This window comes from Onychostruthus taczanowskii, unplaced genomic scaffold, assembly GCF_017590055.1.
Source record: "Onychostruthus taczanowskii isolate IOZ18803 unplaced genomic scaffold, ASM1759005v1 scaffold50, whole genome shotgun sequence".
In the NCBI taxonomy this organism is placed as follows: Eukaryota; Metazoa; Chordata; class Aves; order Passeriformes; family Passeridae; genus Onychostruthus; species Onychostruthus taczanowskii.
This window is the reverse complement of record NW_024502569.1, coordinates 4,842,682-4,868,271: the sequence shown is the minus strand read 5'-3', so window position 1 is coordinate 4,868,271 and position 25,590 is coordinate 4,842,682. Positions and strand designations below refer to the sequence as shown.

Below are 25,590 nucleotides of genomic sequence, written 5' to 3'. Positions count from 1 at the left end.
CATCATCCATTATATAATATGCAACTGTACCAAACTGCTCCAGCCTATCCTGGAAAAACATTTTTGTTCTGAATTATTTTGTTTCCCCTCCAAAACCCACCCTCTTGTACTTTAAACAATTCCCCAAACTTGTCCACTCATCATTAAAAGGAAACTCCATGTGAACAAACATGTAGGGACCAGATCATCTGTAGGGTACCTATTTTACTCCTATTTTACTCTTTTGTCTCTCTTATGTGCTGCAACATATCTCTTTCCTCCTCACCTAAAATTTTCCATTACAGAATAGTAGGACCACTATATATAGATTTACTTCTCCCATCTTTCTCTTCCTTATCTCAAATACAGCTCCTAGTTTCTTTCTTTCCAATTTTCCCTTTGTTTCAAACACAGTTTGCTCTTCCCCAATGCAGGACTCCTACAAAAAAATATGGTTAAACAAAGTTAAAGAAAATCCATGAGCACGTGGGAATGACCTGTGTGAGCAATTCTTGGCCATGACATCAAGAGGTAAATCCTAATAGTGAATCAATGTGTGCACCAAAAGACCTTTCAAACCCCTCCAGTCACCCTGAACATGAGTTCAATTCCCATTTACTCTCTTCCAACAAGATCAAATTTTCTAACAGACCATGCTAGAGGATTTGTTCTCCCAAATGCCATGCTTAAACTCCTGTGCAACGGAAAACAGTCATCTTCATGAACGAAACCAAATGATCCAATGAAAGTATTTATTACCGTTCCACCAACATGAACAGTCAAACTCTAAAAGTGTTCACCAAAAAGCAAAACCAGTCACGCCAATATTTTATGCACAATTATGAAGACATACACAATCTTCCATAAAAGAATTCAGTTCTGTTGTTATGAGTCCATGATAAATGTTTCAAAGTCATGATCTAAATCTGAAACAAGGGCATCCACAAAATCTTCAACTGAAGGGGATTTCTGCAGCATACCTACAAAAAAGCAAGACAAGACACTCTTCATCAGGATGCTCTGTGACTCTGACAGCTTCATCAGTGATCGCACTTACTGCTAACTTTTAATGTCGCTATACAACAGAAACAGCTGTCAAGATTTCTTTTCAAGGAAAAAGTGCAATTATAGTGTAGAGGGATTATTTAATTTCTTCAAGATACCTGTTACACATTTTCACAGAATTGACAGGTTTCAAGGCTGTTAACTGATTTTTGTCATTAAGACCTTGTTTAAGCAGGGAATTATATCTGTTTTAAAGCAATGTAACCGCAGACTCAGTCATTCCAAAATGATGAAACAAATTAGTGATTGAGCAGGTATATAAATCCTTATCTGCAAAGTCTCTGTTCTGACCAAACCAGAAAAAAAATGTATTTTCTCAAAGCATTACAGACACCTTAGAACTATTTAATTTAGCATTTAAAATACACATGTATCTGAAATTTTTGACAAGGCACAAAACATAAACAAAAGCGTTTTCAATATATTGCAGTTTTAGTTTTGCTTTTTTACAGTACTAGGACTTACCTTTTTTAAGAATTTAAATTCCTATATCTGTTAGCTGTAGCACTTGGCTACACAGTAACAGACAAGCAAATTAGCATCACAAATTAGAATTAGAATCATGCCCAAGTACTTCATCAGATAATTCTATAAACAGAGAAACTAAATGTTTCACCCCTTCCTCTACAGAATCCCAATTTTTAGACAGCATGAGAATATATCCTTTAAATTATTTTCAGATGTTTCTTTGTACTTACATCACATATAGTTGGTCTTTTCACTGTTATTAACATCTTCAAGATTACACATGAAAATTTACTGCATAACTTGTACCAGAAAAAAAAAAAACTCTACAAAAAACAACAGTACAAGTGCCAAATAATGTAAAATTTAATCTTTGTATTTCTTTGAAGTGATCTTTCTGTCATCTGCCAATGTAAATATAACCTTGTTCTACCCTTTCTGATCAGTACCTACTGAACATAAATTTATATTCTTTCACATCCTCAACAATATTTGCTTTTGGTGGAAATTATAATTGCATGCTGCTAAAAGACTATAATCTTTTACTATAACAATGATTCAAAACCCATCAGGAAACAGACCAGCTCAAAGTAAACTGGTGTGAGCAACCTAAAAGAATTTTCTTGCTAAGACCTTATAGAATTCCATTTCAGTTTGATTTAAAAACATGTTACAAGTGTCAACACAAACTGCCATGACCCAGTAGATTAATAGCAAGCACTAAAAGGAAAACAAATCTCACACTATATATAGATTGACTGAAATGCTGTTAAATGAAGTTTGCATCAAGCTATTTTCAAAATGAAAGAGAACAGAATTAAGATTTCCAAGTTCTTGGTAAACTTGTCATCTTCTCTAATGTTGGAAAAATCACAGTGGAATTACTTGTAGTTCACAATGAAAAATGGCTTGCTATGTGCTGGGCTAAGAAACAGATGTGTGCAGATACTCAGCTACTGATCTGAGCTCCCCAGAGAGCCGTGGCCTCTTGCAGATTCCCTCTCTCAGGTTCCTGGCTGGGGAACATGCATATTTACTCCCTAGCAGCCTTGGCAAAATTCCAGTTAGACTCATATTTTCCTGCAGTTTTCACAGGAGAGGAGAGGAGAGAGTGCCTTAAGAAGGTGACAAGGATGGCAGCCCACTGGAACATGTACAGTCATTCCTTTTTCACCAGGGATCAATATGGAGAGATGACTCCATATTGACCCCTGACTCCAAAATAAAATATTGCACAGACGTTACATAAAGATGGCCATAATAGATATAACCACCACTCCTCGAGCCCCATTATATAAAACTCCCCTTCCATTACTGACTATACAAAACAGTCTGGATGATGTTCAGCCAATTATTTAACACACTAACAATTACTCTGCCAATTATCAATACACTGGAAAAAACCAAGAGCCAATAGTATAATGATAGGCAGAAGAGAAGAAACTGAAGCTGGGATTTTCTTCAAGGAGATTTAATTTCCCCTCTTACATAAAAATGGCAAATTATAACAAAAAAATTCCAACCCTCAATATTAAAAAATGAGTAAGAGAAATATAATTAATTACAGTATACTTGTATTTGAGGGCAGCTGAATACAGTCTTATCAAATATCACACGAAACTTGTTACAAATTTTATTTATTAAAACCAAGTTTGCTTTAAATATGTAGGAGATTCCAAAATAATTCTGGCAATGGTGATGTCAACTGACCTCCAGTCCAGTAGTTCCAGATTTTGATAACAAAAACAGATTTCAGATTTCTTGCATTAGTGGTTTGTTGCACTCCTATTTTTCCAACACTGACATCAAAAGCAGACACCAACAGACTTCGCTTTTGCAAAGAAGGGACAGAGAGTAACTGAGGTCATTGCTAAAGAACTCCTACTGTAGTGAAATGATCATGCCCTCATTAAATAAATAACTGCAGATTTTAGAGTAAGACAGCTCCAAAAGAAATAGGCAATGATGGAATTTCTGTGTTTTAACCTCTTACTCTACACTGATGTGCTAAAGAGTGGTCATGTCTCTCTTCAAACCCCATTAAAATATATCAAAGCAAGATCAGCTTTGGTATATGGTAAGTACTCAGCACTTCAGTCTAAATGATTTAGTAAGATGTCCACAAGGTCTGATGGTTGCAGTTTTCAAATTTAGGAGTGTATTTTAATACGTTCAGCCCAACTCCTATTTCAGCTCAGTCTCTCCCAAGCCTAAGGCAACTGCATAGCTTATCTTCGTCGCTTTGAAGTTTCTTTCACATTACAGCACTGTGGTTAACCACACCCTTTTGAGAGATGGTTAGCTATAACCTACAATCACTGAAAATTGAGAGAAGAATAAAGCCTGTGGCAAAATTTGGCCTCTGCCCCCCTGGAACACTAATTATTCTGGGTCCATGTAGTTTGAGCTAACATATGTTGCCGTTCACATCACCTTCCAGGATTTATGCATATTTCTTACACTTTCAAACAGACGTACCATCACGATCTGAAGATTTTTACAGCCTCTTCAAATTATAATTACTCCACGAAGCACAGTCTGAGGCATGGAAAAGCAACTTTTCAAACAGCATTGTAGCAAATGGGTGTTTATTTATACAGTCAGTTGGTTTGGTTACCATGTAGGCTCAGTGCTGAGTATGACTGTCTGCAATGTAATGTAATCAACAAAGCAAGAATGCAACCTCACACGCATTTTGCACAAGGACTTCTTCAGAAGCCCCAAGGGCAATGTGACTGCATCAAGGCCGCAGGAGAAGTGCACTCCAGGATATGTTCCATGCTCTTAGCTCCCAAAACATCCAACCCAGTAGTTTTCACACTGCAATTCACTTTCTGCCTATGCACCTGGGTTTCTTTCCAGCCAGAGAGTGCCAAGGGAGAGAGAGAGGAATGGTGCACACCTGAATCTTGTTCAGACCTGCAACCAGCACACAACTGGACCTGGAGGGATACCTGGGTTATATAACTTTAAAGGAATCTGGAATCCCTAGTGCCATGTAATCCTAGGAAGGAGAAAATCTGCAAAAGCCATGTAATCAACACAAAATCACAGAGGAAACAAGTTCTGCTCAAAACATATTTTTTCTCTAAGGAAAATTTAAAAGAAAATAAGCCTCTCAGACAAAACATTGTCTACCTATTTTCAATTGCTCCTGAAACCCATATTTGTGACTATTTCTGTACTTCATTGACTATCAAGGGGGTAAGATAAAAAGGGTCTCTTCAGAAAATGTTTAAACAGTTCTCAAAAAACCTCGACAATTTTGGTTTTTTTAAAGGAAAAAATACCAAGAGAATCAAATACAAACAACAACAATAACAAAAAGTATATTGTGTTTCCTAATTAAAGACTAGTTCAAACAGGAACCTTGCCAGCAACTCCACAGGTCAGATCCTTTATCTTTCCTAATCAGTACATCTATGGAATCATGTTGGAGAAAGATGAAAAGCTAGGGTCATATCCAAACACAAAAGAAAAACAATAGATAGCTTCTGAGAAGAAAATCATAACAAAGAATCTGCATAAATGAAATGTGTTTGTGAAGTAACCTGCTATCAAGCAGCCAATGAACATGGATAACTTCCTAATGAGGTACGGAAACACTTCAAGGGTGAGGCTGCAGATGTGCATTCGAAAGCCAGACATGTGCAAGCCCATATAAAAAACCACCTGAAATAACAACCTAAAGAACTTTTTGAAATAGGGTGCTGGTGAGCACAGATTCTGGACTGTTTATCTGAAGAGGAGTAAAATCAACAAGCTTTAAAGTGGAATCTGTCTTTAATCAGATATGTTTTGTTATTTGCTATGGGAGCACAGTTTTGCAACTGATGGAAACCAACAGGAGACGGAAATCAAGTAGTCTGGAAAATCGATAATGAAAAAAAAGCAGCAAGAGGAATCAGAAGCTCATTGAACCTAAACAAATTGAATTGTTCCTACTTTTCTCCATAAATTCCCATTTTTTGTAAGAAATACAATCAAGTACAAATATAACTTTTTTCATCAGGTGTGTTCTACGATTTAGCTTCCAATAATCCCAAATCAAAAATCAAGTTATTGTCTTGTCAGAACACCTGAGTCCCCCTGATTTCATTCTTCAGGGAGTCATTCAAGCATGTTTGTTAAGTTTTTTACTTAACTACTTTTACTGTCTACAAATGAACATCATGATATGCACAGATAAGAATCTGCCAATGAACACTGGTTATTTTTACGATCTTGAATATCAGTTAGGATTTCTGAATAAAGAGTGTAAAAGTGAAATTCAGAATACAAAAGTGGCCAGGCAGATAATCTGAAGCAAGGAGGTGTATCTTTGATGGAAGAGGATCAGATCATGGAACCTTAAAAAAACTGGGCATAAACAAGCCCACAGGCCCTGCAAGGATGCATCTCTGAGCATGAAGGGAGCTGGCAGATGGCATTGCTAGACAACTCTCAGTAATCTACTAAAACAGGAGAGGTACTGTAAGACCGGAAAAAAGCAAAAGTCATGTCTATCTTCAGGAAGAGCGAGCAGCAGAACCCAAGGAACTGAGGCTGGTCAGTCTCACCTCAGTCCCTAGGAAGGGTCTGGACCAGCTAATCCTGGAAACTGTTTTCATACTCACAAACAGCAAAAAAATCAGGAATAGTCACCATGGATTCACCAAAGGCAAGTCATGCTTAAATAACTTGATATGATGAAATAACTGCCCTGGCAGAAAAGAGGAGAGCAGTGCACGTCACCTCCTTTAGACCTCAGTGAGCCCTCTGACACTGTCTCCCATAAGATCCTATCACATGCAAGGGGGAAAGCCAGTTTTACTTCCACAGATTTTCTGTCAGACCATCCACAGATGAATTTTGAAACTTCATTCAAATACTACTTGATTCATGGAAGCACACTGCCAGCAACTTCAACATAGTCTCCGGGATATTCCAGGAAAATTCCATGTTCAGTAAAATAAAGAATATATCCCAGAAAGAGATCATAAGCATATCTGGTGTTTAAAACCTTTTTTTCTTTCTCCAACATATGACTTACAATGTAAAAACTGGATATGCTTGTAAAGATGCACAATCCTGTCTTGCAAATTCTTAATCCACAGTTCTGGGCTACAGTTTTTCAAGGTTACAAACACAAACTATTCAAGAAAAGTAAGGAGAAGTAAGTTTGGGAAGTCATATTGAATTAAAAGTAACCCTGTAAATCAGAAACATAAATAGACAACCTAAAGAATATATAGTTGCTTAATATATGATGAGTCTAAGGAGAGCAGAGGTCATGGCCTCAAATATAAACAGATGGGTCAAAGAACTGAAATGTTCCAGTCATGAAACTGTGCCAATCTCATGATGAAATACAGACACGCAACTATCTCCCTTATCTGTAGAAACAAGTCCCAGAAGTTCCAGTCTGCTAAAATGGAGATTACAGAGGCCAGTGAATTCATACTCCTTCTTAATACTAAGAATTTCAGAGAAAGTTGAAAGATGTGCCAGGACTTATTAAGCGCTCACCTTAGGAACAGCAAAAGTAATGTTTGGTTTGAATTCTGCAACATTACAGAGTAAAGTCTTTACCCTGATTTCATAGATTTGAGATAGTCAACAGTTTCTCAAAATTGTTTCATTCTCCTGGCATTATATTTTAAGGTGTGAACACAGAGTATTTTTGCTAAGAGTATGAATGATTTTTAAAAGTTATTTTTCAGATTCAAATGGCAAATATGGTAGTAAGATGAATAATGAATTGTGTTTCTTTACTACAGTTGTAAGAGCTGCATTTCATGAAAATGTACACCTGAAGTACTGACAGAGCCAAAGATATTTTAATGACACTGAAATGATGTGGCCAAAGCAAGTTCACCTTCTATACAAAATAACCAGAGATTTTATGAATTCCATGTATGGAAAAGTTACTAAAAAAAACGTTACTACTTCACTGTAGCCAATAAATGATGTAATCTATCTTCCTTCAAGTTTATTCTGAATTCTTTAGGCAGCCTTGTAATACAAACCTTTCCAACACTTCAACCAGCTATCTGTGTGTACTCCACATACCACAAGGAGTTCTACTGACCATGATACAAAGGTGATGACCAGTCCACTTAAATTTTTCTTTCATAAATCCAGTGAACATCATAATTAAAGTAAAAAGACCAAGTTAGGAAATGCAGTTAAGATGAAGTTCCTTCCTTTTGCAGAGGAATAAAAGAGTTGTAACTGATTTCCTACCTTGCACCATCAGCATGGGCTCCTTTCCACCGCCGTGTGCCAGCATCTCTCTACGATAGCGCTCCCCCATTGCCCTGGAGAAACACAGGTGTTAGAGCCATCTGCAAACACAACCTGCCCAGCCTTCACTCAGGTTTGCTTCTAGCATCTCTACGGAACTCACAGACGGAGACCAAATGAAATTTTCCACCCTGAAACAATGGCTGATGCCATGTTGGCTCCTCAAATTCAAATTACATTTAAAATACCACTATGAGGAACTGAACTAGACAAATTTTATTCATATGAGTGTGTGTTGGTGCTTATAGAAGGTAATTTGCGAACATTTCAGGTTTCATTGTGTCAAAGGGAAAAGTTGTCCTGTTACAATGTCCTGAACATTCAGCAAAGGCTTAAGAATGCTTACAATTTGTGACCTCACAATTTGCTTTTTTAATTTCACAAAGCAAAATGAGTAGGATAGCTCTACTGAGCTTTGATGTTGGTGACATGAAGCTTGTTTAATACCCACAGTTGCTTTGATTTCAATAGAAAATTACAAGCTATTAGGCATCTATGAATTTCAAGCTCTCTAATTACATCTAAATAGGGATTTCAGTGCCTCCCAACTGACACACCTGTATTTTAAAACATTGACACAATGTTTTTTGCATCAATGAACATGTCCCAAAGTATATATATACACGCATATACATGTGTGTGTGTATATATACATAGCTATAGTTAATTTCTGCTTTGTAGTCCTCTTAGAATCCAGAAAAATGTTAAAAACTTATTTGTGTCAAAAAAGCCCACCAACCCAATTTGTTTCATGTTTTCCAAAAACAACTAGCATTTCAACCTATTTAACATTTCTGTATTTTTACCTATCAAAGGGGTTCTGAGCAAAGCACTGTTTCCACACCATAGAGGCAACAGCCCTGGACATGAGGTAGGAGTAGTATTTGGCACCATAGCCCACGAGGTGACTGAATCGGAGCTGCCAGGCCTGTAAAACAAAAAAGAACCCAAACCCCAAGTTATCTTTTTAAATTCTTTATGTTGTTCAACATTTTCTTATGTATGATGGAAGAAATATGATCCTATTAATGACAAACAAAAAAGAAAAAAAAAATAACCACCAGAAATAAATCCCAGAATGAACAATCCTTTACCAGAAGAAGCATTTTTCAATCTAAATGGTGTACATCCAATACGTTGATCATCAGGATTGAAACTATATATAAATAAGATCAGAAGGGGAGAAAATAAAGCAGTAAAATAAATTACTCATATATGATAATAGCTGTGTAGTTCTACTGGTCTTGGACAAAGCCAACAATTACCTTTTCACAAGTAACACAGTATTTTATAATTTTCCATGTGGGTACATGCAGTATCACACTCAGAAAAGTTCAATTTATAACTTTTGTCAGAAACAAAATGGTAATAGTGATTTGTGTTTAATGCTACAAAAATATACAGCTGTCCATGTGGCAACCATCTTAGAGGTACACGAATTCCATCCACATGCAATGCCGTAATTCACAGATTTGTCTGCACATTTTTAAATGTGTGTATATATAGCAGATTATATTCCACAATTATATTGCTATTCATTTATGGGTTGTTACTTCACATACTGATTCATTAAAGTGATGACAGACTTTTTTTTAATGCTTTTTAGTGTTGACTGTTTCCTTATGTTTTCTCAGCAAAGCAAATCAGAACTATCAGCCTTATCTTCACAGAAATCAAAATACTTTTTCCTTTTTATTTCCCTGACTGCAACAGAATAATTTAAATTGTGACAGACCTCCAGAAGTCATCTGGTCCAACCTTCAAAGCAAAGCCAGCTTTGAAGAGATTTCTCAGGGCCCTGTCTAAAGTCTCCAGGGATGAGATTTCATCACCTCTCCAGTGTGATGTGTAAAGCAAGTAGGTCCAAACTGAAATGCTGTTTCTCAACAGATTGAAATGAGAATGGATGACTGTAGAAAGGAAGGAGTATGAAACTTCCTTTGCCCTTTGGCTCTGAGGAAACTCCATAGAGAAAACAAGTGCCCTATCTTATTTGCCTTCCTATCCAAAGTCAAAACTCTTAATATTCTTGTAATATGTCTGTTGTCATGATTTTTGCAGGTACTATAAAAAACAGAGTTTCAAAGAGGAACTCAAAGATACACAATATGGTAGCATAACAGATGTTTTAAATTTAAATCCGTGGGCTCTCAGATGCTTGTTCTTATTTTACAGTCACTGGCTGAAAATTCTGATGAAGCCAAACAAAAAAAGTGAAAGGACATATGTAATTTTCCAAAACTATTTGTCTTTATGATTCTTTAGCACACTGCAATTAACAAACTCCTTTTTTACAGATGAAATAAACTATGCTTCTTTATTCAAGAAAGTCCTGACTATGATCTTATTCTCCATTACCCAAAAAGAAAAAAAATTACCAACTAAAAGGGCAGAAAAAGTAAGTATTCGGCTTTTCCTTAGTCTTTTTTTTCCTTAAAAGAAAAGGGAACAAACAGTGCTTCATAATCTAAAGTACTTCTAACAGCTGATGAGAAACAGGTTGCTAGCTCCACTATCTTTCCTGAGCAACAGCAACAAATAAAGTTCTCAAAGTTAGCTGTAGTTCAGCCATTCAAAATCTACTTTTTACAAGATCGTTACCTCCAGCCTAAGACAGGTGCCCAATACAAATGGAATTTGCCATGGGTGAACAATTGAGCCTGTACTGATGACCTACACAACTGAAGTAGAGTAGCAAGGTTAAACGAGATGAAAAAGTATCTCTGGACTTCAATTTTCCTATGGGTCTTGATGCATGGTACAAATTCTTGAAAATTATTAACTTTTTTTCTCTTTAAGGTAAAGCACTGTACTGTATCTCATTGTAATGCAAGTGTGTTACAACATCCAGCTCAGACACAGAGTCTCCAATTTGCTTTGAAAGGTATTTTGGTTGCCATGTTTATACTTTATAGCTATAGTTTTTCTAACTAGTCCCTCATTTACAACCATAATCATTAAACTAAAAGCACATTTTGAAACAGAGCAGAGAGACTACGTTTTTAGAAGACTGAGCAGGAAAACATGTCAGTTTCTTTCATAATAAATTTTTAAAGTTATGATTAGAAGTTTCTACTCTCTCTCTCTGGAATGTGGAAAACTTGACTGATGAATTGGTTTCATATACTCAAAAATGGGTTTTAGGCTACAAACAAAAATAATTTCCAGGTGTTTGGCATAGTGAAGGATATTTCTACCTCTCCCATCAGAAAGGAATTACTTTGATAATCATATAAGCTGTAACTAAGACAGTATGTCTTACTTGAAACCTCAGATTACACTGTTTCCTCAAATGCTCTTGGCATTTAATGGTTTGCACCTAAACCAGCTCATCTGCACTTCCAGGTTGATCAACTATTCCATTCATTTGGTTTGTTGAAACTCTGTGTCACAGTTAAGCAAGGAGAAAAGAACAACTTCTCAGCAATCTGCCCAAGACCACAAGCTTGATTTCAAAGTCTGTACCTAAAATGGCCTCCGTACCCTCTGCTCAATTTTGTTGGACCTTGTCTTTGCTAAGCTTTAGTAACAAATGTCACATTGTTTTCTTTCATAAGGGAAAAGGAAAGTACAGAAAGACCAAGGAATGACACTGCTCATCTCCCTCTCTGCATCTGGGGAAGCCTGCAAATATGATGAAGTGGAAATTTCAAAAATTCATTTGGAACAGAACAGTATCTAAAACAAGACACAGAAATGGAGGATGAGTCAAACTGAAACTAAGATTGTTTTCTCACTGTTAAACAGCAGTAAAGGAAAACCAATAACAAACAGTGCTATTCCCTACGGAAATTTGAAGCCTGTATTTTTTTATTTTTCAATCAGTACAGACTTTCCCCACTCTAGAGCATTAATAAGTCTAGCATGTCATCATTTCCTGCCACTACTTTTGTCCAAGTCCTCACACAAAGTTCCTGATCAGGAACTCCCAATCTTCAATATTACCCAGAAACCATTACATTATTCAAGTATATTTTCTGATTCTATTCTGTCCTAACAATTAACTTTTCAAGACTGGACTTAGCTACCTATAAAAATATATTTAAACATTAAAACACCCATCCTCTACCCTAATTCACAAGAAGCTACCTGCCCACATAAAAAAACCTCTTCCTCTCCTATTTCTTACACAGAAGATTATGACCTAGGCAATAACATGTTCAAAAAACCACAAGAATATATAGGCTATTGCTCCATTAAAAAGTTTTATGATGAATAAAAAGATGCCCTCCCATTACTGGGGTGATTAGCACAAATAATATTTGAAAATATTTATCACCAAAAAAGGAGAAATTTTAAAAGATTATCACAAATATTTAAAACTAAATGATTGACATCATATCATAAAAATCAATTTCTCCATTTTAATAGATTCAGCTATAAGATGACTTGATTTCTTGTGTTATTTTCAACAAGGAGACATTTCTTCATTTAAAAAAAGGACATATCAAATTCCCTTCTGGACAGGGTAAAGGCTAGACATGTAGGGCAGTCTCCTTATTAAACATTGTATTTTTGGTAAGCAGCTAGAAAGTTAATGAAGACTCTGAGTAATTGCTTACTTCAAAAAGTTCCATGAACCTATTCCAGGAGTTTATAAAACAGTGCATTTTACAGCATAGCCCATGGGTTATGATAATATGCCATCCACAGGTCATGTTCATGCCTGCTTTTTATTCAGCACAACAGACTGCAATAAAGGTGTGTGACTGATCCACTGCTGTTATTAAACAGGCTTTTTTTCCACCAACATTATCAATCTTTTCTTATAACCATGTCTGAAGCATTTCCAAAATTCCATGTGCAATGACTTTCCACCCCATCATGTGAAAACAAAAATACCTTAGTGATACTTTTGTATTCTCATACCTTATCAGGGAATTTTTTTTAAAGTCCTTGTAGAATACATTCTTAGGGAAGATTCAGCTCATTTTACTCAATGTGTCTTGCCCAAACTAGTCACATAGGCCTCCTTTATAGCAGAGGACAGAAATATTTATCCTGTTATCTTTTGAGAGGATAGGATTACTGCTTTAGGAGAAATCTGAATAATTTACTACACCTTCCATCTTCTATTGAAAAGTTAAGCTCCTTCATTCATTTTAACAATATGGTAGGATCAGTTAAACCAAACTATTTTGCAGGTTACATTACTTTAGGATTCAATTATTTGAATTTTAAGTTTTGAACTGTTAATATTGTTACAAAAATAATCTGATACAAAAATTTATATGTGATGGTAAAAAGACAAAATTGAAAGAAAATCTGTGGGTATCTTAATATATAGTAAGCTAGCTTTTGCTTGAGTGGGTAAACATGGTTCTGGAGGGTTCCACTAATTTCATCAGAAATCAGTGCTACAAAATCCTACTACATCTTTTGAAAAGAAATCCTACAGAAATTCTTGACTCTTGCTTGGACTTTTCAAAACGTTCTTCCAACAGTTTCTGCTGTGACTTTAGGTACTTTGAAGTACATTTACGTCCATGAAGTCCATTTTGCTTAGCATCTTAAGACAAAAACACAAGTGAGAACCTGAAAAGACCCAATACTAAATTAAGGGAAGTACTTGTGTCATTTAAGACTTCTAATTACAAGAAGTGTGCTACAGTAATTACATAAATGAGCAAGTTGAATTGTTTCCATGAAGAACAATATTTGATGGAGATGATATCTGGTGCCCTCCCCCTTCTTAATTAAAATTTTATTCTGGCAGAAAACCCAACAAAGGAGCAGCCAACTTATCTCCTTTGGGGGCCACTGGGTGGAGAACTCCTTGTGTCTGACACTTACGTGACACCATTGCTCCTAAAGCCCTTGAATTTAGCTATCAGCAGGGGTGGAAAGCTCTGGGAGATCAAGGGAAGCTGCAGGCTCTGGCTCCTTGGAGCCAGAAGAGAAGGGCGGGCAGCACGGGAATCAGCACAGGCTATTTCCCTCTGCTGAGGCTGAGGTTTATCAGCGCCAGCGGCAACCCAGGACAATGCTGCTCTGCCATGCAGACAAGCACACTTTGGCCAGTGCTTTGAAATGGTTTGATGAGTATCAGAGCGCAGAGTTTGCAAACTGTTTGTGCCAGTAGCTACCTTTGGAGAAAAGCTGTAGCACTCCCTGACCGTAGAAACGACTCTCTCCGTAGATAACAGTGGCTTGCTTGGTCAACTTACAGTCTGGATTTTTGACCTCAATCCCTCCAAGTTTTATAGAATTACATCATCATTCTTCTGGAGTTTCACAATAATAATAAAATGCAATAAAGAACCACTTTCTTTCCTGCAGTTTCTAATCTTGCTTAGAATAACAGAAAACTAATTTCAAGAAACCTCATCTTGTGCTGCACCTCTAACTCGCCTAATATCAATACTCTTCAGTTTTCCAGTTTCTGTGTTAGGAATGGGCAGAACACAAAGTAAACCAAACCAGAGACACCGCTGACATTTCAGAAAGTGAGTCAAGCAAGAGATTAAGATTTCGATTTATAACACTTCCGTGTTTTTATTATAAAATGATAAATAAATCTAGCAAGGCAGGAAATGTAAATATTTTTGCAGTTGTTTACACTAAGAAAGAGAAAAGGAATTTAACATTCAATTAACCACTTAGGTGATTCTAGATATGTACCATATGGTCTTTGAATTGCTTAAAGAAAAATATTTCATTTTTATTTATAAACTATTCATGAATTTGAGCTGCTTATAGCAAAATCATTTAGAACTATTTACTCTATACCCTCTTTTCTCCTCCCCAGAAACAGACTGAGGGAAGAAGATGTGGGTCATAATAAAGTATACTGACATCAAAAATCTTTATGTATGATTTGCACTGCTTCAAATCTTTAAAAGACACAGAGATACGAAAATTAATTCTTTATTGTGTTCTTTAACTGATCTTATTTGGACAACTTAAGAGACACTATTACTTGTAAACATTATAGCTAGTCTTTGAAGTAAGATATAAGAAATTTGCAAACATATGATTTTCAAACAAATCTTTCACATCATACCATGCAATTCTACACAGGTAAACATATACATGAAATACCCCCTTTTCAATTATAATTCATAATTTCTATTATTGCCTAAGCTTTAAATTCATAAGCCTGAGATAAATAGAACCAGGTCACTGTTTCCTTTGCATACAGACTTGCACTGAAGCCCAAATTTCTTACACTACTTTTCCAATTAAACCTAATTTTAAGTATTGACCTATTATTTTAAAATAAACAACATGAATACTGCTTAAGATAAACCCTTACAAAACCAAGAAATACTTTAAGCAACATGGTAACCGCAAAATATATTTGCAAGTACAATTTAATCAAGTAAAGTATATGAACCAACAATGGAAGATGGCATCACTACCTGTTTACAGTACTGTTTATTTACTATCTTTTGCTAGAGTCATTTTAGAAATGGATTTAAGAGATCATGACTCTAATCCTTAATCTGCCATAAGTGCAGAGTGAATTTAAAGAAATTACATTCACCCCATCTCAGCCACCTCCTGTGAAGCAAGGGTGCTAACAGTTCCTCTGTCTTGCTCTTTTCCGTTTTGACTTTTCATAGAAAGGACAGCCCCCACGGCACTTGAAGAGAATTTCATTTCAGACTCTCTAGGCTGTGTTTATGGCAATGAGGTATTCAGCTGTATCTGTCACTGTCAAATATAGCTCCAGTAGTGCAATCTCAGGGGGGAAAAAGAACCTCTGAGCCATGAAACTGAACTATATCAAACTAGATGAAGCTATCTGTGCTTTCACATACATGTACAATACATATAAATATATTCAGAATTTTAACAGGAGACGTATGCAACTACTTCTTGCACTGCTCCTTAAAATGGTCTACCACATGGTAAATATGGCAAATGCTATCACTAAAGTATGTTTGAGTTTCATGGGGCTAACACTTGGAAAAAGAATTTTCTTAAAAGTGCTTCATATCTTATGATATCTGTAAACACTCTACTGCTGTAGATAGTTGCCCAGTGAATAGTGTCATATAACCACTGGAAAACAAATCTTCACAGTATTTGCTATCAGCATTTTCTTTATCATAAAATGAACTCAACTCCACAAAGACAGAAACCTAAACAAACCTTGAGAGGTGACTTTAAGAGCTTTTGAAAGTCCCAGCATCTACTTTAATACTGACCTCAGCAGGGCACCAATCTTCTTGAAATGGCTTTTAGCTATTAATTATTTATAGAACTATCACTTTCCCAGAGTTCACTGTGCACTCCTTTATTAATCTTTGCCTCAGACTCAGACTTTTCAACTTGATTTTACAGTATACTTTTAAAAAGGCTCATATGAAAACTAATCCAGGAACTTGCACTCTGTATAAACAACTTTAGTTTCCAACATGGCAAGGTAAAAAATTACCTTGAAGGGGTTACACAAACTTCAAGGGGTTGAGTAATAACATATGACTTGACCTCTCTTCAAAACTCAAAAAAGTGCCATATGAGCAACATCAGTACCTTTCAAGTAACTGCAGAGGGAGAAGTGGAAAAGCCATCCTCTAGGAAGGCTCTCTGGCTTTATTATGAAACTTATGTGCCTGTGATCTACAACAGTGGTTTCTTTAAAACTGCCTACGAGAGATGCGAGACATACTGGGTGTCTGCTTCCCTCTTCAACAAATGAGGGAAAAATGAACAATACTTTAAAATATTAGATACTACCCATAGTCGCACTTGCTATAAATTATATCATTTTTCCCCTCCTACTATTTTCTCATTAATAAGAAACAAATAATCACAGCCTCAATTCCAAATAATTTTTTCATAAAGATTTTCAGTATCATTCATGTGTGCTCATATAAATTTCTCTTTGCTAGCCCAGTACTGGATTTCCTTAACTTTCCTCATAGTTCCTGTTTCCAATCTGGACAGATTCCTGCTGATGTCCACTTAAAATGTCCCTGTCTGAAACTAAGCTTCCACCTGCCTTGTCAGCATGTTTTCTGTGTGTTGACTCAGCCACAAATCTACAGTTTGGTTGTACACTTATGATTTGCAAGTGTTAGAAAGCTTGTTAAGCGTAGAGTCATGCTGTCAATTACTTACATCCTGTCTCCAAGATTAATCAATGTCTTAGGAAGAAAGTGGATTTTTTCCATCTTAGGCAGTTCTTAACAAAACAGGGGTTATTTTGCTCACTTGACTGTTCTTCATAAAAGGTATTTATGAGCTGCTTAATAATTGCTTCTGTTACTTGCTGAGTGACAAAATCTGAACAATTAGTCTACAGTTCTCAAGTTCTTCTCCCTTCGTAAGAGCAGTTATCATAACACTACTACTTCTTCATGAGTTTGAAGGAGGAATGGTAATTCCTCCAAGTCACTGACTGTTCTGACAAGCTTAAATATTCTGAAAACTTGACTATATCTAATCTAGTTATTCTATTTTATTCTGTAATCTCATTACTGTTTTAATGCCTCTCAAAAATTGCATGTATTACTTACCTAATTAAAATTCACTTATTGTTCAAAAAATGTTGAGGCAGAATAGAATATCACTGCTTTCTCTGACATTTACTGTTGCTCTTTCTCGCATTCTCCTCTTGCTTCTTGAGTAATTATGGAATTTATTACCTTCTCTACTTGCAATTCTCAACTCAGTATTTCTAGCCTTTTTTGTTCCGAATTCTTGCATTCTTTTAGTAATTATCTCTAGTCATATAATGATTTCTACTTTTTATTATCTTCATAAAGTTTTAAAGGGCTTGGTCCTTTACTGCCAAATCTTTTTTGCATCAGGATGGTTTCTATCCTTGGTTCACTCTCTTGGATAACTACATAATGTCTTTTGAATCATCATACTTAGCTATGTTCCAGTTCCAGCAAATATCTGGCAGCCTTCTTCTTTTTGATGCATTGTTTTTAATTATTATTGCTGGGTTTGGTTTCTAAGCTGCTTGAAACTTCCACAGCTTTACATCTGGCTCATTAGAACTTACCCTGTATGCTGTTTTTCACACTTTTATATGGCTTTTACTTTTCTAATAACCCACCCCCCCCCCCCCCCCCCTTTGTCAGACAGTCAGATATACAGGCTTTTTCTCCCACGGAGTTTTTTAGCATCTTATTGATTAGCACCATAAATTTTACTCCCTCATCTGCCACCCAGAATTGTTTCTTTAAAAGCTCGTTGCCAATAGCACCCATTCTACCTTTTAACTGGTTTTTTACATTTTCTTTAATCTGGCTTTCAGTTTTGCTTAGGTTCTAAGGTTACATCATAGTTTAGCCTAATAAATCTAAAATGAATTTTGGAAGGTTCTAGACAGAATAAATATGAAGTCAAATTACAGTTTAAAATTTAATAGGTGGCCACTACTTAGCCTTACTTACCAATAATTTTAAGATTTATGTTCACCACTTGAGTTAAGTTTTCAGAATTCAAAACCACTTTTACCATCAGAGGTTAAAGGTTATCTCTTATTTACTTTAAACCAGCTGTGTCATTGCTTGCTCTGTCTATTTATTCTTTTTATATGCATTACTGATATTCACACAAAATTTTACACAAAAACAGAGTTATATATAACTGCACATTAGTAGTCACTCCAAAAACCTAACAAGAAATCCTAAGACGACAGATGCCACAAGGACACAGATGGCAAATTCTGTACCAAGATACTTCACCCGAACTGCCAGCTCAGTAGGCTGAGGAATAAGCCTGTTAAAACTACACTCTCTTGCACACAGATTTCTTCAACAACAACAAAACAGGAGGCTTTGGCTCATGGCAACCACGTGTGATGCAAAAACTATTTTCTCTCTGTAGAGAAGCCAGTTCTGCCTATTGACATCAACTCCTCCTCAGCTGACCAAAACCCAAGCCTCTGCATGTTCCCTGTTAATGAAAAACTTGTGTTTTCAGCTCCCATGGCAAGCCACATCTTCCCATAGTGCCTGACAGCCTCCCTGAGCAAGCACTCCAAATGTTAGGTTGCATCTCATCCATTGATTTCCTTTGACAGGAGCATGACAGACACAACCATAGCAAGTTAAGACAAGGACCTAGGTGGAGCCTTCCAAGGTCAGGATCCCTGTCTGGGCAGAGTCCTCCCAGCTGCAGGAAGAAGGCAGACTAAGAACCACACTGGTGATACACCATTTTCATACACATCTTTGCTCTAGGGTATCTCTCACAATACCTGCCTTGTCTTCTGTTGGCAAACTTGGCTGGCTGACATTTTTGGTCTCACAGGTGTTTCGGTCTTTCCAAACACTAGCAACCACAGGCCATGCTGCCAAAGAAGCTTGCACTCTGGACAAAACTATATAGCCATAATTAAACCTGTAACCTGGTGCACACTTTAGGGTACCAGTAAAGGTAGTCCTTCTGAAGTAATGTGTATTTTTAATATGTGAAAACAAAAAGGCATCTAGTAAATTATTCAGTGTTCCAAAAAAATATCAAAGGCACCCTACATACCAACATGTTGCCTCCTACCAAATGTAATTATAATTATGTGTGTGGGTTAATTCCATCACTGCACTTTGTATTCAAGTACCACACAAGAAATTTAGCTGTTTCTGGAAGAAAAGCCTACCAGAAGACCATGTAATTTTGAAAAATGCAAAAGGGACTATTTGGCAGTGATCTAGAAAAGAACCCAGATTCCTTTTGCCTCACTCTTCCAAACCATTTTTCCTCACAGTCACAGTCAAACCATCTCCCACCAAAATTCCAGAGAGAAAGGTTACTACAATGAACAGACAATTAATATGTAAGTCCATCATTTTCTTAAAACAAGAATTAATAACTCAAACTACTTCACAAAGAAATACAGGTATGACAATCTGGGCAGGTGGTGTTTATTGTACCACTTCATTATTGAGAGCTCTTCCTGTGACTGCAGGGGGCTGCAAACTCCACTATCATTGCAGAGTCTGCTTACCCTGTATGTCATTTTCTGTTACAATACTGAACCAAGCCCCCAGCAGGAGATAGGAATTATTATGCTTGGCGAAGGACTAGCCATGGCATATCATTAAGTCTTGATGACCGTCTCAAAGGAAAGTACTTTTCAAGTCTGAACTTGGGGGACATGAGGGGACTAAGCAACAGATTATGGGGAGAAACTTTGATCATGTCTCAGATTGATCAAAGAGTCACCCGATACATTTTCAAAAGCCTCTCTGGGCATCCTGGGGACAAGACAAATGTAGAGAAGACTAGGGGAGACACTCTAAAAGCAGACAGTACCATCAACTGCAAGGCAGGCCATAATTAATGAAAACTGACTTCACAAGAGATAAGAAATAAGCTATGATTTGAACAAAAGTTTGGAGCAAAAGCAGAGTACTGAATTCCCCACAGTGCACAGATTTTGACACAATGTACATCCAGGAAGGAATGGCTGGAAAAAGTATTGTCATTACTACTTTATCTTGCTCACCTAGAAGAATCAAAAAGAAGACTGGTTGTTTTTTAAAGGTATCACAAGGACTCAAGAATCTAGCCTGTGCAAAATTGCTGTTCACTTTCCAAACTCAGTAACACTAATCTCCTCTGACAACAAAAACTGCCAGACACTACAAAAACAGGCAGACATGTTTCCTTGCCCCCTGCCTGGTAATCATCAGCTTCTGGATTCAGTAACAGAGCAATGAATTCCCAGGGGAATTTCGTTCTCCAGGAGCCAGCAGTAAACTCTGTATACTTTTGAACAGATAAGCAATGGCCAGCCAGAAATTGAGATTTGCATTATTCAGACAAACAAAGTCTAGCGGGGTGCTGTTTCTCCCTGCTTCCATCCGACTTCCTTTTTGCCTTGCATGTGGCACCAGCTCCCGTGCTCGCCTGCATCAACGGAGCCAATGCAAACACTGCTGCATGCAATGCCTGCTGCCCCAGTGCCTGCAAAATCTGTTTGAATGGCAAATACAGACTCATCTGGACTTATTTTCCACTATCTCTCAACAGGACTTTTTTTGCACTATCCCTCCTACTGCTGGCACATAACACGTGATGCTTACGTTTACCTTAAATAGGCACACCCCACAGGTGCAGCAGCAGCTTTTACTTACGAGGTGTAGTCTATATGCCTCATTTTCAAAAGACAAAAACAAAAAGACACATGCAAATTGCCCTATTATCTGAGCTGTGCCTGAGAATGACAGAAGACACATGCTGTGGCTCTACTCCAGGAATTAAGTCTGCACAATAAGACTGAAGCCCAACCAAGTACATTCAGAGGATATTTACAGAGTTTACTTGCCTGTCAAGAGCAGTAAAAGAGAATTTGGTTTCATCAGGAAGAGATAATAATGGATGCTTGCAGCCCTAACAGACAATGCTGCTACAGAAAAATCACATTAATGCTGTGAAGATCTTCACTAAGGAAGAAATACTCTTATGCAACAGCACTAACTTAAGATATAGAAACCTGAATTAACAATACATAATGGAATCTAAATGTATAGAGAACAGATAAATTCAAATAATCAAAACACTTTGTTTTCTCTGCCAGCTCTGTAAGTACCTAGCCAAATAACAGACAAAAAAATACCCTGGTCCTTACGACTGTATTTCAGTGTCTAGCTCTAAAATCAAAGGAAAGGAAGAAATATATTCTCTTCACTCAAAAACCCCAACCTTTACTTCAAGGCTTTTATTTTTTTTATCTGGACTAGAAATTAAACATGCAAATGTGTCTCAAGTTTGGAAGGAGGAACAGCAAAGGACAGCAAGATAAACTACAGACATTAAATACTCTACAGAGTACTAACGTTATCCTAACGCAATTTTTCACAATGTTTTACTGAAATTTAAACTGTCTTACAGTTCTTGACACTAACTTTACATTCAATAAATATAAACACAGACTTTCTGACTATTTTGAAATTCACAGTATATTTTGCTGGGATTAAGTTCCAGGCCAAAGCCTGCTGTCCTACTTCAAAATTACCATAGCCTCACTATAAGATGTTACACTCTTTTGGAGGGGTGAGCAGGGGAAGTACAGTTATGACAAGGAAATGGATCTTCCAACACCATTCTCAGAAAAGGAAAGACATTTTGCTAAGGAGAAAAGTACACTTCCTGTGAAGCAGCAAAAGCATTTGGGTATTCTGACCACAGTGTCAAACAGTGACCGGGGGAGCCAGGCTCCAGGCAGGAATTCAGCTTCACACAGACCAGGAAATCCCATGACTGCTGTATACAAACTACACCTTTGGCTGTCACATGATGTGCAGAACGAACACATGTCGTGATGAAGATCAAAATTAGATAGCTAAGTAGAACTCAAGACTTCTTCACTTTCAGATCACACATGAAAGCATAAATGACATGACAAAGGTCACAGGAATGCAGTGAGAAGAACACACTTCCATTTCCTGCTTCACACTTTCTCTCATGCTGACAGCATACACACACCAATGTGCAGCACAGTGTTTTGCTGCCTTTTATAAGCAGCCTTTGAAAAGCTCAAATAAACCTTCTTTCCAATATATTGTTTCCAGCGCCTTCTTTACTAAGAAAATAAAGGCAAGGTAATGAATTTCATCATTAAAAGACTACATTTATACAAAAACATCCCTACTCTCTGGATAAAGTGAGTGAAAGAAAGAAAACTCTTTCAGTATAACAATACAGCAGTAAACACATGAGTGTGCAGGGCAAGGGTCAGAGAGAGGAAGGGGTGTTATTGTGCTACCAAAGAAAAGGTGCAGCTTATACAGTTATTCTGTTGTTACTCACTGTATTGGGTACGTATGGCAGTCCATAAACTTTCTCCTGTGTTTCCTTTAAAATTTCTGTGGTTGACTTATTTAGAGGGTGTTTACCATGGTAGATTTGGTCCAAGACAGCATAAAAAACCTGAAGAGAGAAAACACTTGTCTTTGGCACACGTTACTGGCATATGAAAACCAAAAAAGACACAAAGAAAACAACATGAGAGATGGACTCGAGAGAGGGAATATTTTAAATACATATGGTTTGGAAATCTTCTATAATTAGTATAACATACTAATGTTACACAAGGAGAGAAACAGGTTTTTAGAGTACACCAACCACCACCATCATGACCTTTTGTAAATCCATGCATATGTCATTTAGCACACTGGAAGTACTAAATTGTTTGCACTTTTTAAATAAATTAAGATCTGTCCCTAAGGCCCTCCACCAATTCCACTTTTCAAGAAAGTATTTTAAAATAGATTTAATAAAAACTCCTATTTTTAAGTTATTTATTTTAAAGTTACTTAAGTGGACACTGCAAAATAAGCTATTTCAAGACCTGTACATGTAGCCATGATAACACTTCACCTCTGCAGGGGCAAGTTATGGCTTAGGCAGTGAACATAAGAATTATGTTAAGAATATTACAGAACCAATGAGGTTGGAAAAGGCCTCCAAGATTACCAAGCCCAACCTTTGACCTAAAAGGACCATGCCCACTACACAGAGCTGTGGACACTACTGCCTTTCTGCTAGAGCCCTAAAACAGTGTAGTACTAAGGCTGATCTTTCCTTTATTTTAGCTCTCACCATCAGAGCAATGAATTCCTTAAGTGTAAGCTTAGCTAAAAGCACACTGCACCAGGAGGGTACTTTGCCAGAAGCAAGAGCTGCTCCATAAGCAATTTTTATGCATGCGAACTACAGCAGAACACAGGTGCATGGCCAAATAACTGAGGTGTTGAGAGGCTGGGAAAGCAGCACCATTAAAAAGACTTTCCAAGCAAAGACAGCAAAGCAGAGTCTCTGGAACAGTAACAAAAACATGAAACACACATGGACAGAAGAAATGATTGCAGTCTTTTCTTTTGGTATGAAGATTCCCTATTTTGTGGAAGTGCAAGGAAGACAGAGGACACCCACTGCTCTACAACACAAGATTATTTTTTAGTAGTTTGATGGATCCAGATGCTTAAGGGAAGAGGTCAGATCATCCTGTGGTCAGCACACTTCATAGGAAACTTGGCAATAAGGAGCCTCAAAAAGCTTTTTTGCATGGAATGAAGCAAATAATCTGGCTAGAGATTCAGGCCCAGTCACACTCCCAGGGTGCAATACCATCCCCAATGACATAAACACACTGTTCCAGGAACTATAACCATGGAATTTTATGAAAAAAAAAGTTGTTTGGACATTTTATGTTACCTAAATAACACAACCCCTTGAACCTCTGAAAAGATTGTTTATTATGAAATGTTAGTACAAATGATTCTGAACTCTTTAATAATCTATCAGAATTCAGAATCCTTTTATTTGTTCTGGATACAACATGCAGTTTCACCAAAACTGTTACTGCTTCTAAAGGAGTATAATCCTTCTATTTGAATAAGCTGTCTACTAACATACAGAATTCTGATAAACCCTTTGACAGTCTCTCCTGGCAAATAACAAGTGTGCACACTGATTTTTTTTCTAAGAAAAACTGAGAGTTCTAAGTGGGGGAGGAGGGGTGAATAAACTGTGACTTGCAGGAGCTACTCCTAGATTTCCTGCTTTCTCCTCATTAGCCACGGCTAATGAGAAGAGAGGTCAGTAAGACTCAATTTGCACAATCACCCACTAATGTCATTGCAGGTTTTATGACTCAGGTAGCAAAACTGAACAAGACATGTAAGCACTCAACACTGTCCATCTACAGAGTAGCCAGTAAGCATCTGTTCAGATTAAAAATATAATGAGAAATCTACAATACACTGCAAAAGTACTTTTTTACTCTTATTTAGCTAAGAAGAGAAAGAGGCTTTACAATGGCTTTGCAATCCTAGTCACTAGAATCCCATTCATTTTTTTTACACACTTTAACAAAAGCTACAGGTTTATGACAGTAAGGGTGACTGAGAGTATGACCCACAGTAAGTACCGTGAAAAGACCTGAAAATTACCTCATGTAACAGTCCTAAAAAGCTCACTTTCTCCTGTCACCTTAGACCTTTTTAACTCTGCAGTAGTCATTTCACACTAACTTCCCCTCTCCTCTCTACAAAACCTAAATCAAACATGAGAAACTTCATCTGACAACAGAGTTTAGCTTCAAGCTCCAGCACAGCCTTGATCCTCTTTTTTCTATCTCCCGTCTTTGGAGATGATTTTTTGGACCAGTCTGCAGCTGCTCTTCAGTGTCCTTCACAAGATGGGGGTGCTGCATCTGCACTGCAGGGGACCTTCTCTAAAGTAAAATTTGGAGTGAAGTAGTTTGTGGTCAAGGAGCAAAAGCTCAACTCACAGCTAGGAAGTGGGGAAATGTCAACTAAAGGCCGGTGAAATGTTCTGCCTAAAGAACAATGTGGTGACAGGGAAATGAGTCACTGAAGTCAGCTATAAGCTCTCCCTTGATCCTGGCACATATACAGTGTGGGAAGAAAGCTATGAGCCAGGCCACCTGGACAGCACGGTTAAAAAAACCATCCCTGAAAATAAACTTGGATGAACTTTATACCCACATGCATTTCCATCTACAAACCACAGTTCTGTGTGTTTACACAGGCCTTTGAAATGGCAAAGGGAAACACATCCCAGGACCACAGGATTTTAGATTATACTGCTGAGGAGCAAGCTAATACTTAATATCAAGCAGTAGATAGAAGATGATTTCTCATTTCATTAAAACACATTTCTGAAAAGAGGTAAAAATATAAAAACGTCATCAAATACTCATTAATCTTCATACTGTCTGCCTATTTTGCACTTACATTGGTATTTATTAGTTTCACTTGATTCCAGTTCTTTCTAGCTCCTTGTCTGCTTAATAGCATTAATATGCACACACTTAGGCATTTTCCAGTGAAGTTACTACTGACTGAAAGACTCTGGGATTCA

The 25,590-nt window shown here is 37.1% G+C and overlaps 1 protein-coding gene across 1 annotated transcript in view; it reads right to left on the bottom strand.

Moving 5' to 3' along the window:
* Positions 1-717: 717 nt before the first annotated feature.
* LOC121342031 (mitochondrial intermediate peptidase) overlaps positions 718-25,590 on the bottom strand; it is a 66,158-nt gene continuing 41,285 nt past the window's right edge. Inside the window, exons 16-19 of the mRNA XM_041416088.1 lie at positions 22,513-22,632; positions 8,601-8,722; positions 7,735-7,808; positions 718-959 (exon numbers count right to left, since the gene is read on the bottom strand). Coding sequence (XP_041272022.1) covers positions 865-959; positions 7,735-7,808; positions 8,601-8,722; positions 22,513-22,632 — 411 coding nt within the window. The 3' untranslated portion in view covers positions 718-864. The remainder of the gene's footprint in view (positions 960-7,734; positions 7,809-8,600; positions 8,723-22,512; positions 22,633-25,590) is intronic.